Source organism: Macaca fascicularis, chromosome 5 (assembly GCF_037993035.2).
Source record: "Macaca fascicularis isolate 582-1 chromosome 5, T2T-MFA8v1.1".
Lineage (NCBI taxonomy): Eukaryota > Metazoa > Chordata > Mammalia > Primates > Cercopithecidae > Macaca > Macaca fascicularis.
The window spans coordinates 162,020,859-162,037,799 of record NC_088379.1 but is presented as its reverse complement, the minus strand read 5'-3'; the positions used below and the strand labels follow the sequence as shown (position 1 = coordinate 162,037,799).

General features: G+C 36.3%; 1 protein-coding gene across 4 annotated transcripts in view; it reads right to left on the bottom strand.

Moving 5' to 3' along the window:
* GLRB (glycine receptor beta) overlaps positions 1-16,003 on the bottom strand; it is a 90,733-nt gene extending 74,730 nt beyond the window's left edge. For 2 of the 4 annotated variants that reach the window (XM_074040672.1, XM_005556156.5), the window contains exons 1-2: positions 15,844-16,003; positions 13,986-14,136 (exon numbers count right to left, since the gene is read on the bottom strand). Coding sequence is in view for 3 of the 4 variants with exons in the window: in XM_005556156.5 (XP_005556213.1) it covers positions 13,986-14,107 (122 nt within the window). In the remaining variant the exon portion in view is untranslated. Of the gene's footprint in view, positions 1-13,985; positions 14,137-15,394; positions 15,535-15,582; positions 15,750-15,843 lie in introns of those variants that run through there. The other 2 variants (XM_045392989.3, XM_005556157.5) reach the window with 2 other exon arrangements.
* Positions 16,004-16,941: the final 938 nt, after the last annotated feature.

Sequence of the window (16,941 nt, the reverse complement as noted above, 5' to 3'; positions counted from 1 at the left end):
CACTTATCCCAAACAGAATCATCTGAGGATGGACAATTGGTCAGTAACAGAACCAACTAGAACCCAAGTCTCCTAAATTTTCAATCCTATACTTTCTGCTCCATATTAATTCAACCAATTTCACCTTAAATGTATTCATTATTGAATTTTTATAGCATTTGATTTTGTATAATGTTAATGGCAGGGAGTTCATAGAGTAGCTGACTTAGCTGGGACTAGAAGGATAAGGAGGGATGTAACAGATTAAGGAGGAAAATGATAGGACAAACTCTAGGAAGAAGTTAAAGAATAGACAACAGAATAGTGTCATGAAGAGATCAGGCTGCCCAGGAGCACCAAGAAGTGCAGCACGGCAGGAGAAGATACTGGAAGTGCACAGCAGAACTGAAAAGAGAAAAGGTGGGCCACAAGCAATGAAGTAAGTGATTGGATATACAATGAGCATCACTCATGTTGACACTATAGAGTAACAGTCCTCAAAGTGTGGTCCACAACCACAGGCTCCTGAAGGTACCCAAAACACTTGCAGGCAGTCTGTGGACAACACTTTGAGGAGTGTTACCCAGTGTTACACACTCTGTTACTGTCCACAGAGTCAAAACTATTTTTACTACAGTAATAAAAAAATGTTACTTTTTTCCACTATGTTGACATGTGCACTGATGGTACAAAAAGCAATGGTGGGAAACACTGTTGGTATTTTAGCAGAAATCAAGAAAGTAATACTTAAAGGTACTAATAGCCATTGCATTGTTCAACGTCATATACTAGCAGAAAAAAAAATGAGAATTTTAAGACAGTTTCCTAAGCAACGTTCCTTAAGATTTAAAAAAAAATTAATTTTATTAAATGTTGAAACTTAACATCTTTTTAATGTTGTGTGACAAAATGGAGAGTACCTATAAATCATTGTGCTGCACGCCAAACTATTATAATTGTTTCAAAAACATTACTTGAAAATTACAAGTGTAGTTACATGTAGAGATAGAGTGATTGTCTGACTTACTAGATAGACTGAGCTTAATAGATTTAATAGATAGATTGACTAGATAGACATTTTCCATGAAAAGCCATTTTCATGCAACACCATAGAAAAACTGTGGTAACTCAGATTTGAATATTTGGGAAAATATTTTTCAAAAGTGAATGAAGAGAACCTGTAACTTTGAGAAACACTACTCTATTTGTTGCCAGTGATAAAATGTGAACTTCCAAACAAAAATTGGAATCTTAAAATGAACATTAGCCACCATGAGTTTGACAGCTTTCCAACACTCATAGACATTCCAATGAGATCATAAGTGATATTAGATGTGATTTTTTGATGTTGTATAATAAAATATGTCAACATTTGGAAAATCTGCAAAACCCAGAGAATCAATATTTTCCAAATGATGTTATAAAATCACGACTGGACAAAAGAACCATTCAAAGTGCAAGACAGACTAGTTGATTTTAATGCAACAGAGGACAAAATGTTCACTGATCTGATTTCAGATTTCACATTGCAACTCTCTTGTAAGAAACTAGCACTGGTTACATTTTGGCATGACATTAAAGAATAATATTCACAGTTACAAGGCCATTAAAATACTCTTCCCTTTTTCAGTTTCGTGTCTGCATGAAGTCATAATGTCTTCACGTACTTCAACCAAAACAATACATCACAACAAACTGAATGCCGAAGCAGATATGAGAATCCTGCTGTCTTCCATTAAACCAGCCATTAAACTGATTTGCTACAGTAAAACAATGCCCCACTTCTCATTAATTTTTTTCTTTTTGAAAATGTAGTTAATTTTCATAAAAATAAGTTATTCATGTTAATATCAGTACAGTTATTTTAAGTGATTTAATCTTTTAAATTTCTGTTTCCATTTGCAATAATGTAATGTCAATAGTATAAGCCACATAAACTAAAGGTCTCTGTGTCCCTAAACATGCTCCAGGTTGTAGAGGTGACCTTAGACCAACAATTTGAGATCCACTGTTGTAGAGGATGAGCCAAGTAGAGAGGACAGGATCAGGTTCAGGAATCTAGGAAAGTACTGCAATAACAGATTCAAGGTGACATGATTATGACCTGACAGAGACCATAAAAGGAGAGATGAGGAGAAGTAGCTAGATGCAAGAATCATTTCTGAACCATAAACAGAATGAGTAATTGATGAGATGATGAAAGTGAAAGGGCATGAAGGATTTGAAGATGCTTTTGCCATTTCTCATAAAAGGCTGGGTGTAGAGATGGGGAATACAGCTGGGAAAGTCAGTTTAGTATGTTCGGTATGTTAATTTTGAGGTCCAGTAAGAAGCTGAAAATAATTACTTGGAAATCAAGAGTGAAGTTACATATAGAGGTAAAGATATAGAAGCAATCATAGATACCAATAGATATTACCCAGGGGAAAATTGATAAGCAAGAAGCTAAAAGAACTAAGGATGAATATCTGGAAAACCCAATGTGTCAGGAAGGACAGAAAGAAATAGCCAGTGAAGGTGGTTAATCAGCTGTAATCAGAGAGGTGGCTAAAAGGAGCCAAGAGTGAGTAGTTCAGGAAGCCAAATGTGGGATGGGTGAAATCGGAGATTGTTTCTGTTTACAGAAGAGAGTTAGCCCTTAGTGAGTAGTAACAAGGACTTAAAAGAAAGTCACTATATTTGTTTTAAAATAATAAAATTCATATCTTCATTTACTTATTTCTTTGAAACAAGGTCTTGTTCTGCTGCCCAGGCTGGAGTGCAGTAGCATGATCACAATAATGGCTCACTGCAACCTTGTCTTCCTGGACTCAGGTGATTCTCCCACCTCAGCCTCCCAAGCAGCTGGGATTACAGGTGTGCCCACTCCCCATGCTTGGCTAATTTTTTTTATATTTTGTAGAGATGAGGTCTCACTATGTTGCCCATGCTTGTCCCGAACTCCTGGGCTCAAGTGATCCTCCCACTTTGGCCTCCAGAAGTACTGAGATTACAAGTGTGAGCCACTGGCGCCCAGCCCAAATCTTTAGTAAAAGTAGAATTGTGTCAGGAGTCAGTCTTAATAGAATGATTAAGTGGTACATATTGTTTCATTTGTTGCAATAATGTTGCATGCCTTTTGTAATTTAAGGAAATTCAAGGTAAGTGAAGAAAAGAACTAGTGAATTAGAGCTCAAAAAGTATAGGCCATTTTATCCTACTAGTTGAAGAAACATGGTAATTAACAAAGGGGAAAACCAAGGTTAATAAAATAGGAATATAAAAACTATATATATTTTCTCCAGGTGGGTGACCCTTTAATAAGTTTGTAAGCACTTAGGAAAAATGAGCCAAAAAAAAGAAGAAGCTTTAAAACATAGGAGAGCAGAGTAAGCTAAGAGGTACATCTCAGAAGACAGTGGATGAGATGGTATTAAAAGAAAAAATTCATTTTTTTGCAAAATCAAGAGAAAAGGAGAAAAGGAAGGATGATGCCTCAGGTAGCTTTAGAATGAAAATCAAGAAAGACTGAGGGGGTTCCCATCCAAGGACTTGTACTGTTTTCCTTTAAAATAAAAGTTAAAATTTTATGCTAACACTGAAAGGAACAAGATAAAAGACAGAAACAATGTGGAGAGAGAAATTTAGAGCCTCTGAGGGGTAAAGAAAAGAATGTGGAACCAAAATGAAGACTTAGCCAAGATTAGATCAAAATAAATCAACCAAGATTCTAGATCACTGAAAACATCTACATTTGTACCATTAAGTCAAAAATATTATAGAGATTCCAGACACATAAAAATAGAATGGATAGAGAATATTAAACAATGTTGCAATAAGACCTTTAGATTATTCTGTTAGCCATGCCCATAGTGTCACTGAGAGTTAAACATTGATACAAAGAACACCACACATCCACTGATTAATAGGTAAGCCTTTTCTATTAGGTTATTCTCAGATTTCAGCCCAGGAGCAGTAAACTCCTACTATTGTTTTCTTATATGAGGACTAATAAATGTCAAATGTCTCAAAGTATCCAACATATTTTATTACCAATTTAATAAGTGTTTCACTGTTATTCCAATCAGAGCTCTAGAAATATTATTTCATATTTACATCATTTCTCAGAGGAGCCATTTGTGTGTACATAAATTTGAATAATTGGCTTCATGAATTCTAAGTGTAAATTTCCATAAAATACCCATGGTAAAGGAATTCATTTATAAAGGGACCTCAGCTCTCTTTAGCAGAGCAATGATATGTCTATTTCAGGTAGTAGCATGAGGAAAATATGGGAGACTTTTGCAAATACACTTTTTTTTACTGTATTACAGAAATTATTTGCCTTATTTCAGTAAGTCAAATTCCTTAATCTGTGAAAATTTGGTAGGCTAAGAATGCAGACAATTCACCTTCCTCACACCTTACTCTTCTACTTTGGAGTTCAGTTAAATACCTACATTTTGATAAATCAACTCTGAAATTAGGTTCCCTTTGGAGTTAACTTCTTTAAGAAATGGAATTTTGTGTATTATTTTTCCACTGGTCAGGCTTGACTGGTTAAAAATTGGGAAACAGAAAGCACCAACAAAACACTAAAGTAGTTAACCCTGAATATAAAGTTACAAAAGCAATTGTAAACAAAACCGTATTGTATCATAAAAGATATGGCTGCCATAAATTAATGAATGAATAAAATTAGGAGATACTGAGATCAAACTTTTCACTATACAAATGAGAAAACTGAGACTCAGATTAAGTGACTTATTGAAAGTTATACAATCAATTAGCAAAAGTGCTAAAGGAGACACAGTGGTGTTCTTTCTGCTATCTTATTATAAATGCCTTTGCCATCATGATTTGGTAGACATTTTAAAAGTAAATTTTAAATTTAAAAGTAAATTTTAAACAACACACGTTTTACCTCTAAACATCTAAACACAGTCCCAGTGAACCACTAACCCATCAAAAGATTAATTTAGGATTTGTCTATATCATCAACTACCCATTTAATTTCCTTTGAAATAGCAAGCATAAATGGAGCTCTTATGCAAACAATTTTGAAGTAGGGCAGGATATAAAAGTATATATAACCATTTCATCTCAAGTACTTACAATTTAGTTAAAGAGTTAAAACTACACAATAGAGTTCAACCAGAAAATAAAAGACATCATTGTATAAAGAACTAATTCTAACCAAGTGTCAAAACATCCAGTATGTACAGAAAGGATTCCGAGATATCAAGAACAGGGAGTTTAATTTCAGTTTTAATCATAGGCCCATGAGATTTGGGGCATAAAAAGAATTTTTAAATATTAGTAACTTCCCATTGATGTTATTTGGGTCGTGTCCCTACCCAAGCTATGTTCAGTCACTCCAGCAACAAAGAAGCTCCTAAAGAAACCCATTTTCTCTTTGGACAGTTCTGTATCTTCCTTTAATTGAATTTATCTTCCTCTGTTTCTCTCTTTGGTCTTAATTCTGTAACTCGGAGTCAGACAATGAAAGTCTAGTTCATTTTATACGACAACATCTCAAATAGAAGGTAATTACTCTTCTATTCTTTAGAGAAAATAATGCACATTACAATTAATCGAACAGCACAACAGACTTTCACATTCGTGCAAATACCGATCGTGATTCTCCAAACAAACTCACATGTAATTCTAACTCTCATAAATTATGGCAACCAGAACTCAACATAATGCTTCAGGTAATATACTCACCATGAGATTAATACTTTTCTCTTTCTAAACATTGTCTTTCTATCAATATCCAAGACATCAAAGCATTAATAAGTCACAACACTATTAATTCAGATTAATCTTATTCTCAGCTAAAACCTTTTTTTAATGTTTTATAAAGCAAAGTAATATCTAAGATGAGCTCTGAGGGACTAGTAAATCCTAGATATATTAAGCAAGAAGTTGTCATTCCAAACATAAACATGTCCAAGCATACCTAATAGCAAGGGAAGATTAGGAACAAGGGCAGATAAGTCTTCCCAAAATAAGAGAGTAGGCTTGGGTATGGCTGACAACTGTAACCCCAAGACTTTGGGAGGCCAAGGTGGGAGGACCACTTGACGCCAGGAGTTTGAGGTTGCAATGAGCTATGATTACACCACTGAACTCCAGCCTGGGCAACAGAGTAAGACCCTGTCTCTAAAAACATACATGCATATATACATACCTACATACAAAATATAAGAGAATTGTTTCACATACATTTAGAAATATAAGTTAGGGAGGCCCTTGAAAATCGAGGTAAGAAGTATGTACTGGAGTTCAAAAACCATCCAGTAATAAGATATTATAAGTTCTTAAACATAAGAATAACAAGATGAAAATACAGGCTGGGCACAGTGGCTCACGCCTCTAATCCCAGCACTTTGAGAGGCCAAGGTGGGTGGATCACAAGGTCAGGAGATCAAGACCATCCTGGCTAACACAGTGAAACCCCATCTCTACTAAAATTACGAAAAATTAGCCAGGTGGGGTGGCACATGCCTGTAGTCCCAGCTACTCAGGAGGCTGAGGCAGGAGAATCACTTGAACCAATGAGGCGGAGGTTGCAGTGAGCCGAGATCGTGCCATTATACTCCAACCTGGGTAACAGAGCAAGACTCCATCTCAAAAAAAAAAAAAAAGATGAAAATACAGACGGCATGTTAAGATGGATAGTAATGATAGAAAAGCTAGGGTGAATAACTAGGAAGATATAGTAACATATATGTTAAAAATAAAGTTGGCTGGGCATGGTGGCTCATGCCTGGAATCTCTGTACTTCAGGAGGCCAAGGCAGGAGCATTGCTGGAGCCCAAGAGTTGGAGGCTGCAATGAGCTATGATCACAACACTGCACTCCAGCCTGGGTGACAGAATTAGATCCTGTCTCCAAAGAGGAAAATAAAAAAATGGTAAGAGCAGATGCAGTGAAAAAATAATTGAACATGGCAGATACAGGAGATTGTTTTAAGAGAATGTTAGATTCCATTTAAGCTTCATGCCTGGGTAACTGGAATAATAAGGATGCTGATTTCCTTTTGGAAAAAGAAGATCAATTCAATTGATTGCAAAATAACAGCATGCCATTAAAATTGAATTGTTCAATAGGTAATAAGAAAATACATAACTAAACATCAGTGAAAAATTCAATCTAGCTATGTAACAGTAATAACAGGCAATTTTCCATAGTATCCATTTTATAGATTACGCATATCCTTTTCCAATCAGCCTTTCATCTTTTGGCCAATGTCTTTGTCTTGAATATTTCCACTAGGAAGTAAGAAACTGGAATTATACTAAAATCTATTTTGTCTATTAACAAATAGAAGATAAAGGAGATAAAAGAGTCAGAATAGGAAGATGGCTAATATAACAGTCAGCATATGGTGGCATTGAATTATCAATGAATAATCAACAGTAATCTACCCTTCTTAGTACATGCAGACTGAAGTACAAGAATGCTATCATTCAATGGTACAATCTCTCTCTGAAGGAGACAAAAAAATCTCATAACAGCATCAAACCATTTACATATGCACACACAATTTTTAGTTTATGAAAAAACTAACAGAAAGAAATCACATTTTCTTAATATACACACAGAACGAGAATAAAAACTAAAAGTTATTTATGCAATTATTTTAAAGCTAGAGTGCCAACAGCTTGAAGGAAAGATAATTTAGAAGGTAGGATAATACATACTAACACTACTATAAATAATAGCAGCCCTCAACACTTAAGGGCTTGTTATTAAGCTTTCCAGACCTAAGATATAAGTATGGACCAAAATGGGAGAAAAGAGGTGATATTTCAAATGCAACTTTCAAACATATTAGTTTCACTTATTGTAAGCTATCAAATGTTTGAAATTCAAACAGTCTTCAACAAAAGATAGAAGTTTCCCTAACAGTGGTGGCAAAAATAAATGTAGTATGTGACAAGGAGTTGTATAGCTTGGCCAAGTTAATTGTTAAAAAGTGCTTATTATGTCTGCTATGAGCAAAAATAGAAATGGCAAATAATATTCAGTTTCATTTTTAGTTGAGGGAGTTCTGGTTTTTAATCACTGTTATTCAATCAAAAAATCTGAAAGTTTATTTTAGTATGTTCTAGTTCCATATATGATGTATCTACAAATATAAAACCATAAAACTAAGCCTTATAAATTATGGCAGGCATTTATTAGATCATTATATTTGTTATCCTGTGATCATAATTTCTTGAAAATTATAGTAGTTTGATATATTTCTTACTATTACAGCTAAGGTCAGAAAAGAGAAAAGTTTTTCTGGGTTTGAAAGAAATATTTTAAAAAATATTATTCATGAAATATCAAAACTTAATCATAAGGTTTTTAAATCCTTATTATTAACACACACCAACATATATTTATCTTATGTACTAGAGCCTTCTAAGTGAATTCCCCTAAAATAAAGATATACGTATATAGATAGATCAAGATAAAATTTTTAAAACATAATTCTCTATGGGTCACTTTGCTATTAGAAAATGATAAAGCTGTATTCAAATATGATATATTAGAATCACTGAATCTTAAAAACTGCACAAGTTGAAATCAGATTATATCAGCCTCTGGTCTAACCGCCTGTCTAATGCTCAAACTTTCTCTAAAATACACCCACCAAGTAATTATCCCACGTGCCTGCGTACCTCCACTTATCATGAACTTCACTACATCCCTTCCCAATCAATTACATCTAGGCAGAACTCTTAGAAAGTTCTTAACTTGGAGTCAAAAATATCCCTCCCTGTAGCTTCTATTCATTAGTACTGGTTTTAATTATTGGTGCCAAGCAACAAAGTCTACTTTCTCATCACCATCACAGTTTTTTAAAACTTTGGAGACAATTTTCAAGTATCTCAGTTCCTTCAGCTCTTCTTAATATGACACGATTTTAATTACTTCTACTATTATTATTTCTCTCTCCTGAAAATATTTCTGCACTAGCAGAGTAGAAATCTCTGTAAACCTTGCTTTAAATACTTCCATTATGTAACATACTTACCATAAAATTAGTAAAATAGTTTTACTACTAAAATAAATAGTATTTATTTTACTAATTTTATGTTAAGAATATGTTAATTTTAAGAATGTCTTTCTTAAAATACTAAATCGTATGTATGTGTGTGTATGTGTATATATATATTAAACACTATTCATTTGCCTGATAATTCTTATGTAATATTTTTCCCAAATGTGCTCTGCCAAGCTATGTTTTTCCTCATCCTATACTTACCCAAGTGGCTTCTAGACCAAAGTGCAATTTATTCTTCGACAGTGTTAGACCAATCTCATTTAGCCCTTCAAGATCATATTGGATCCTAATTCTGTCTCACATATTCACTACATGTCTGAGTATCACATAACCTCAGTTTGGATTTTTTCTCTGTATAGTTTTATTTCAGTCACTGACAAATAATTGATTATGATGAGGCCAAAACTGAACCAAGTAACATAATCCAGGATGAAGATGTTCCACTAATTACCTAGCTGCTAACTCACCTAGTTATCCTTATATTGAGACCATATTTCTAAATTTTCCATAGGGATCATATCAGTCAACTTCAGGTAACTTAACAAAATCCAGATATAATGCCTTAATAAGAGATAGTCAAAGATCTTTAGGTTTTTATTCACTTCATTAAATAAATTTGTATTATATGTATATTTTGCACCAAGAACTATGTCACTCTCTGGTGATGAAGTTAATCAAGACACTGCTCTCAAGGAGCTTACAATCTAGTGGGGAAAGCCAACAATTACAATAATTATCATACTATATTATAAACATGAGTGGCAATTGGGGAACTGTGGGGGCACAGAATGTGATTATCTAAATCTCATTGTCAGGATTAGGAAAGATTTCCCAAAGAAGATTTCCCGAAGAAGGGTTTGAGTCTGAGTTAAGTTTGAGGTCATTATGGAACAATCAGATTAAAATGTTGGATGTATAAGTGTGGTGCTCTTCAGAGAGGTAAGGGCTGTATATACAGACATAGAAATCAACAATAAGTGGCAGTTATAGCCATGAATTTGGATGAGACCCACTGACACAGGTTAACTAAAAAGAAGAAAAGCATTGGCATTTCAGGGAAAGGGAAGAACACTTGCAGAGATGTGAAAGAGCACGGGTGTATGAGAGTTGATGTGTGTGAGGCTTAGGCAGGGGCAGGGGTCGGGATAGGGAAGATACTGCTGGAGGTATCAGAGGCCAGTTCATCAGGAACCTTGTGCGTGGAGCCAAAAAATTTCCACCTTATCTAGAACGCTGTGGTGTCCCTTAAAGTGCTCTCAATATTGACACGACCTGACTAGACGAAGGACACTATAGGGAAAATACACAGTAAGGTCAGTGTGGCACATGAATTGATGGAGGAAGGTAAGAAGCAGGAAGGTTGAAAAGGAGTCAATGAAGAGGGTGGGAAAGAGTAGCTAAAGCAATGTCCCACATGGGAATGAAAATGTAAGACGTATTCCAGAGATAGTAATTGATGAATTCTGGTGACTACTGAATTTGAGAAGCTAAGGTAGAAAGAGATGGTCTAAGGTGATCCCTAGGATTGTAGTATGAATGAAAAGGTGGAAATGGTGTCATCTGGTGAGAAGAGGAGTTAACCACTCTTTATACAGTGATTATTCATTGTATTATTCACATGATTCTGAGTACAGGTTTTATCATTCCAAGCTAAATTTGAGTTTCATAATGGGACGGTCAAGTTGAAATGGTGGATGTATGGGTGTGGCACTCTTTAGAGAGATCTGAGCTGTACATAAAGACTCAGGAGGATGGTAACTACAACCATAGATTTCTACAAAATCACTCAGGTAGAATGAAAAGTCAGAGGAAAGACCAAAAGATTAAAGGCAATGTCAAATGTAAGCTGTAAAATAAGAAGGTAACTGTCCAAGGACTTATCTAAAATATTTTTATTAATTTAAAGTTTATTTCTTATTTGTTAATACATATTAAATTTCTAAAGTTTTTGGAAGCAAATTTATCAGATACTTTGTCAATCTGGTACTAGTGCTTCACTTACATATCAAAAAAACAACAGGTTAGAGAAAAGAAACAGCAAAGAGTCCAAGAAAAGTTTATGATCTGACTCAAGCTCAGCATCAATATTAAATCCTAGAATATCAAGGAACTCAAGTCTTTATTTCTCCTACATTTTAAAACATGTTTCCTCTTTTTACACTCTTGGGGGGAAATGTTGTAATAACAGTAAAACTGGAAGATTTCACTCCGGATTGCTGCACATGAACGGCTTATGTCTGTGCACCCACATTGCTTCATCCACTCTACTCAAAAAAAAAAAAAAAAAAAGTGTAAACAAATGAAAACATCACTGGGCAAGAATTTCACCATCCTGAGGAATATTAGGGTAATCTGTACTTGATTTCTGGGTTTTGTAGTTTTAAATATTCCTCTTAGTCAAGATGTTAAATAAATAAGCAACTTACACGGGCTAAACAAACTGGATCATTCTCTAAGATACACACAATTTGCATATTGTTTCACGGCTCATTATTATAGCTCAAATTCTTAATCAAGACTTCTGAAAGAAATTTGATATGATAGATCCAATCATAGTCAGGGACAACCCTAGTCTTCTGAAGTTCTTAATTCAGTGATAATCAAATCAGAATTCTTAACAAAATGCGCAAATGAAAAATACACAACTCTAGCTCTCCAAGGTACATCCACCTTTTAACAAGCCAGACTTCTGGCAGCATCACATCACAACTGTTCATAAAGCTTGATCTAGTCTCATAATTTTTAAAAATAAAACCTATAATATAAAAATTCAAAGATAAAATTTCTCAATTTTATCGCAACATATCTAAATTACTCAACATATCTAAAATGCTGAGATATGGGCTTAACAGGTATATGTTGGGTCTTCCACTTGAAGATGTCATATTCATAAGAAGAGAACTCTTACTGTTGTACTCTTTACTAAATTTCACTTTGAAAATCTGTCTTAAATAACTATACACACCGTAAGCATATACAGTCTACACATAAAGCTATTTAATAATGTAGTTGTGAAAAGAGAATGTCCTCTAAAATACTCTCATAATATATATGGTAGTTATAAGATTTGCTGTTGCCATCTTCAGAATAATTTGATTATGACATTTGATGTAGGACGGGGGGTGGGTGTACTGGGAGAACAAGAGCCTTATCAGCTTCCTCATACAGAGAAACCCAAGATGGCTTGATTCCATACATAGAATTACGGTGACTATACGACACAGACAACAGTTTGTGTTAATGTGCCAACATTCATCAAAGAAAAAGTAATAGAAAGAATATCTAAAACACGAAGAAGTGTCCTTTCGCTTGGGAAGACTAAGGCCTGACAATGTCCGGTTCCCTAAAATACTAATCTCCAGCTTGTGGCACAAAAACCGTAACAGTGAAGAGTTGAGATGATTGTAGATTGTGGTTATTCCTGAACCTGCCTCCATTGTTCCCAGTTGATACCCAGCTAGGCAGATGGCCAAGGAGGGAAACACAAACATAATTCAGGGCCACTGTGTCATATATACCCAGAAATTTGGCCCTGACATCAGATTGTGCTGCAGCACTAGAATAAGCAGGACTATTAAGGGTGAACATCAGGAACTATCCCTTCAAATGGAGCTTAATTTAGTGCTAGACATTATGTGAATCATGATACTGTCTCCAGAATTTTACTCTCACAAATTCATACAAACACCTATTAGAAAATACAAATTCTAGTGTCCTTTCTTTACAAAATATACTTCCCAAAATGTACCTTATCTCTTATGGAACATCTGTAAAACCATAATAATCTCTTTTTAAATAATAATGATGATGCTGGAATAAAATGTTATCTATGATCAACATTACATGTGATAAATATTAATTGAAGATGACCTGTAATAGAAAGTTAACTTTTGTTCCAAATCACTGCATATATTGCATTATTACCTAAAAGCACATTATATTTTGAGAAAGTTGTTTACTTATATACTATACAATTGCTCTATTTTACTTTCATTGACCAGTCACGTTAATCTTTCCTATTAAAAAAAAATACTTGGCCAGGTGTGCTGACCCATGCCTGTAATCCCAGCACTTTAGGAGGCCAAGGCGTGCAGATCACCTGGGGTCAGGAGTTCGAGACCAGCCAGGTCAACATGGCAAAAGCCCGTCTCTACTAAAAAATACAAAAATTTGCTGGGCATGGTGGTAGGAGTCTGTAATCCCAGCTACTTGGCAGGCTGAGGCAGGAGAATTGCTTGAACCCGGGAGGTGGAGGTTGCAGTGAGCAGATATTGTGCCACTGCACTCCAGCCTGGGTGACAGAACAAGACTTCATCTATAAAAAAAAAAAGACTCCACACCACAAAACTGTCTTTTGTGGTGGATGTGTTGGATTTAGAATTTGTGTTTTCAAGCAATTTCAAATTTAATGACCTGCTTTCTACAAAATATCCTAATTTCCTAATATAACTTATTTACAATTACTAAAATAGAAAATTGATCTATCATATGAATTTCCTTTTGCCTTGCATACATATAAATTGACCTTAAGTTCACAGTTACCTATCTGACTTTTAAATAAAATATTGTTAAATATTTTAGGGTTTTTTTTTTAATAAAAACTTTTTGAACTGGTATTTGCCCAAAACACACTATATCAGTATCCAATTAAAGTTGCACAGCACATTTAGCATAAGAAAAAAAGTGACTTTTTCTGCTTTTGAAAACAATGTATAAAAATTATATAAACCTATGGCATGATAAAAAAAAAAAAAAAGAAAACTATAAAACCACCTTGAACACTGGGAATTAATTCTCACATTCTAAACCTCTCTTCACCCTATCATTTTCTGTCTCTGCAACAGATGGATATATATTGTGATACGAAAAGTTTTGTTGATGTGTGTCTTCATAAACCACCTTACTTTTACAAAACACACAATAACATTTCTCCATATAAGAATATAAGACATGAAGAACATACGATGGGCATAGATACTGCTTCTTTTTCCCCTTTCCTTTCTTTGAAGACTTTTCCTTAGAATAGGCTTCTTCCACCCACAAGGAAATTAAAATTAAAAAGGCAGTTGTCAATAAAAACTTCATCTTGAAAACTTAAATTTCGGAAGATCGATCTACAAGAGAGAACAAGAAAATGTTTACACATATGAAGCAAACGATAACTATATGACTGTTCCTTTAAGGAATATAATCATTACTACCCAAAAGGCAAGTACATTTGTACATCAAATCCTCATTTCTCAGTCCTACGTGGTAATATTTCACAACATATTTAGTATTTTTCATGTAGTATTGTAAAGTCTCTTTTATATAGCAATAAAAGTCAATTTAAATAATGGCACATAGAAAACAAGACCGCCAATGAGATATTATAGGTTACTGTATAAAATTTCTCATTCTACAGCTACACAAAATTATAAATTGATATTGAATTGCACAGTATATCAAAAATATGTTTAGAAAGATACTTGGAAGCATGCTTTAACATAGCGTTAAAATTATTATCTTGGGCTAGTACACTGGAAGTATCTTTTTCTTTTTAAATTTTTATTTTGTTTGAAGTTCTTACGTATAGTTTTTCAAAAACAATGTATTTTAAAGAAAAAGACAATTCTAAGTATTAAAAACCTGACAAATAAAAGAAAAAATTCATATCAAAGAGTTTCACATTCAAAATTCATTGCTTTTTTATTTAAACACATTAAATTGGCAAGCTACCTTTTTGACCCAAAAAGGTGCCTCTTAAGTTAGCTTTAAAGCTTTCCTACTTATTTGCTACTAACATTTACCATCAGAAAGATTACTTCAGAAATTCTAGGTAACATTATATGAAATAAAACAAGCATTGTTACATTTTTTTCAAATTATCGTCCTAGCTATATTTTGATAATATTTTTCACGCTCAAATTAGAATTATATTCTTGCCAGAGTCTGATGAATAAAAAATAATTAAGCCTCTACTGACACTAGAGAAGTTCAACCTCTTCTGCATCCTTCATTTCCAAACTATAAATTGTTTCTCTTTCATTGTTTTCTGCAGAGTAAAAGACCTGTCATACTCTTCAACGCTAACTTAATACCCATCTCACCCTCATCAATTTGCTTCTCCTTACGGCATGTTTTTCATCTTTTTTTCCCTCAGGATTCTTCCCCCCATATTTATCTTTAACACATACTCGAGGCAAGCCAGAGGGGCTTCTCCCTGGGTACTTTAAATTGAAGACAACAGGGGGGCTCATCAGACCAACAGCAACAACACAAGGTTCTCCTCTGGCAACTTTACAGAATTGGACGCTCCCTTCCCCCATCTGACAGCGGCACCTGCTTCCAGACACCTTTGCCCCCAGCAGCAGGTACTTCTCCCACTTTTACCTCCTTGCCTCCCAAAAACGGAGGGCCGGGGCCTCCTAACGGTTCGAAGGGGGCGACAGAGAAATTCAACACTCTGCTCTGTCCTCACCCCCAATCTTTTCAAGGGGCACAGCTGCATAGACTGGAGGATCCTCATAAACAAAACAACGCAAGGAGCACTCCTGGCCAACCTTGCGTTCCCTAATTACCCCGGCCCTCTGCATCCCTCCACCACGAGCGTCTCCGCGGGCGCCACCGCAGCGGGGACCCGGCTGCAGCGGCCAGGCGCCCAGCTCCCCTCTCCCGCGCAGGGCAGCGCGCCTCCTCCCCTGCACGCCGCAGTGCTCCTCGCGCTCCGCCGCCCCGGGCTTGACCCGCTCTTTCTGCAGAGGCGTCTATTCCCGTCCCCAGACCACCGTCGCCGCCCCACCCTGCGTCTCCTCCTCCTAAGTGGAGCTCCTGGCACTTACCCGGAGGCGCCCCTGCCCACAACCGCCGGGCGAGATCGTGGAGGCTCCCGGCAGAGGTGGCAGTGGCTGCTGGGGGTGCAGCGGGCGCCGAGCGGAGGCAGCTGCGTCCCAGCCGCCCGCGCCACCGCCGAGCTCGGCTGACGCGCCTGCTCGGGCCACTGAGCCTGCGCCGTGGCGCGCCGCGGTCGGGGCCGCTGCGGGGACAGCGCGGGCCGCGCGGGAACCTGGCGACCGCCGGCGTGGGAGGGAAGAGGTGTCCCGACAGAGCAACGTCACGGCATCGTCCCCTTCAGGCATTGGAGGGGTTACGGAGCAGAAACGTGCCCCCCCTCACTCCTTAGGGGACTGAAGGAGTTGGGGACGAAGGGCGGGAACGATAGTGTTGGTACAAAAAGAAAAAAACCTTTCAAGGAGCTGGGATTGCTTAGGGTCAGCTTTTGACCACTAGCAACAAACAACAACAGAACAACAAATGACCTTCTTGGGTCAAAGCGAACAAAACACATTTTCTGTCATTTCATCATTTGCCTGGAATCCAGACATCCAACTTCATCTCCGGGTCTTCCAATTTCTAAAAGCCTTACCTTTCTGAGCAAGCTTAAATTGGTCAAAATTACTAACAGTATAGTCATACAGGTAATACTATTTTTAACATCGGTTACATAATTAACATGTGTATAGAACTTGACAGTTTCAAAAAAGCTTTCACTGGCCTTATTTCCTGTGGACCTCACCACATTCCTGGGCAAGTTTTGTCATCCTTCCACTTCTGTAGATGAAGAATCTGAAACTCAGTTATATTAAGAGATTTACTTAGAGTTATAAATCTTGAAAGAAATTTACCAGAGATTCAAAGTTAGTGATGTTTACATATCTGAGCCAGATATGGTCTCTGCCTTAGGAGAGCAAAATGCTGTTGCCCTCATCCTTGTGAAGAAGTAGCCATTACTTGGATATGCAGCCCTTAGATAACAGATAAGGTTATCCTATTACCTCTTGAATGTATGCCTGATTGATTTTTTAATTTTTACTTTTTAAGCAACAGGATCTCACTTTGTTGCCCAGGCTGAAGTGCAGTGGCACAATCATAGCTCACCG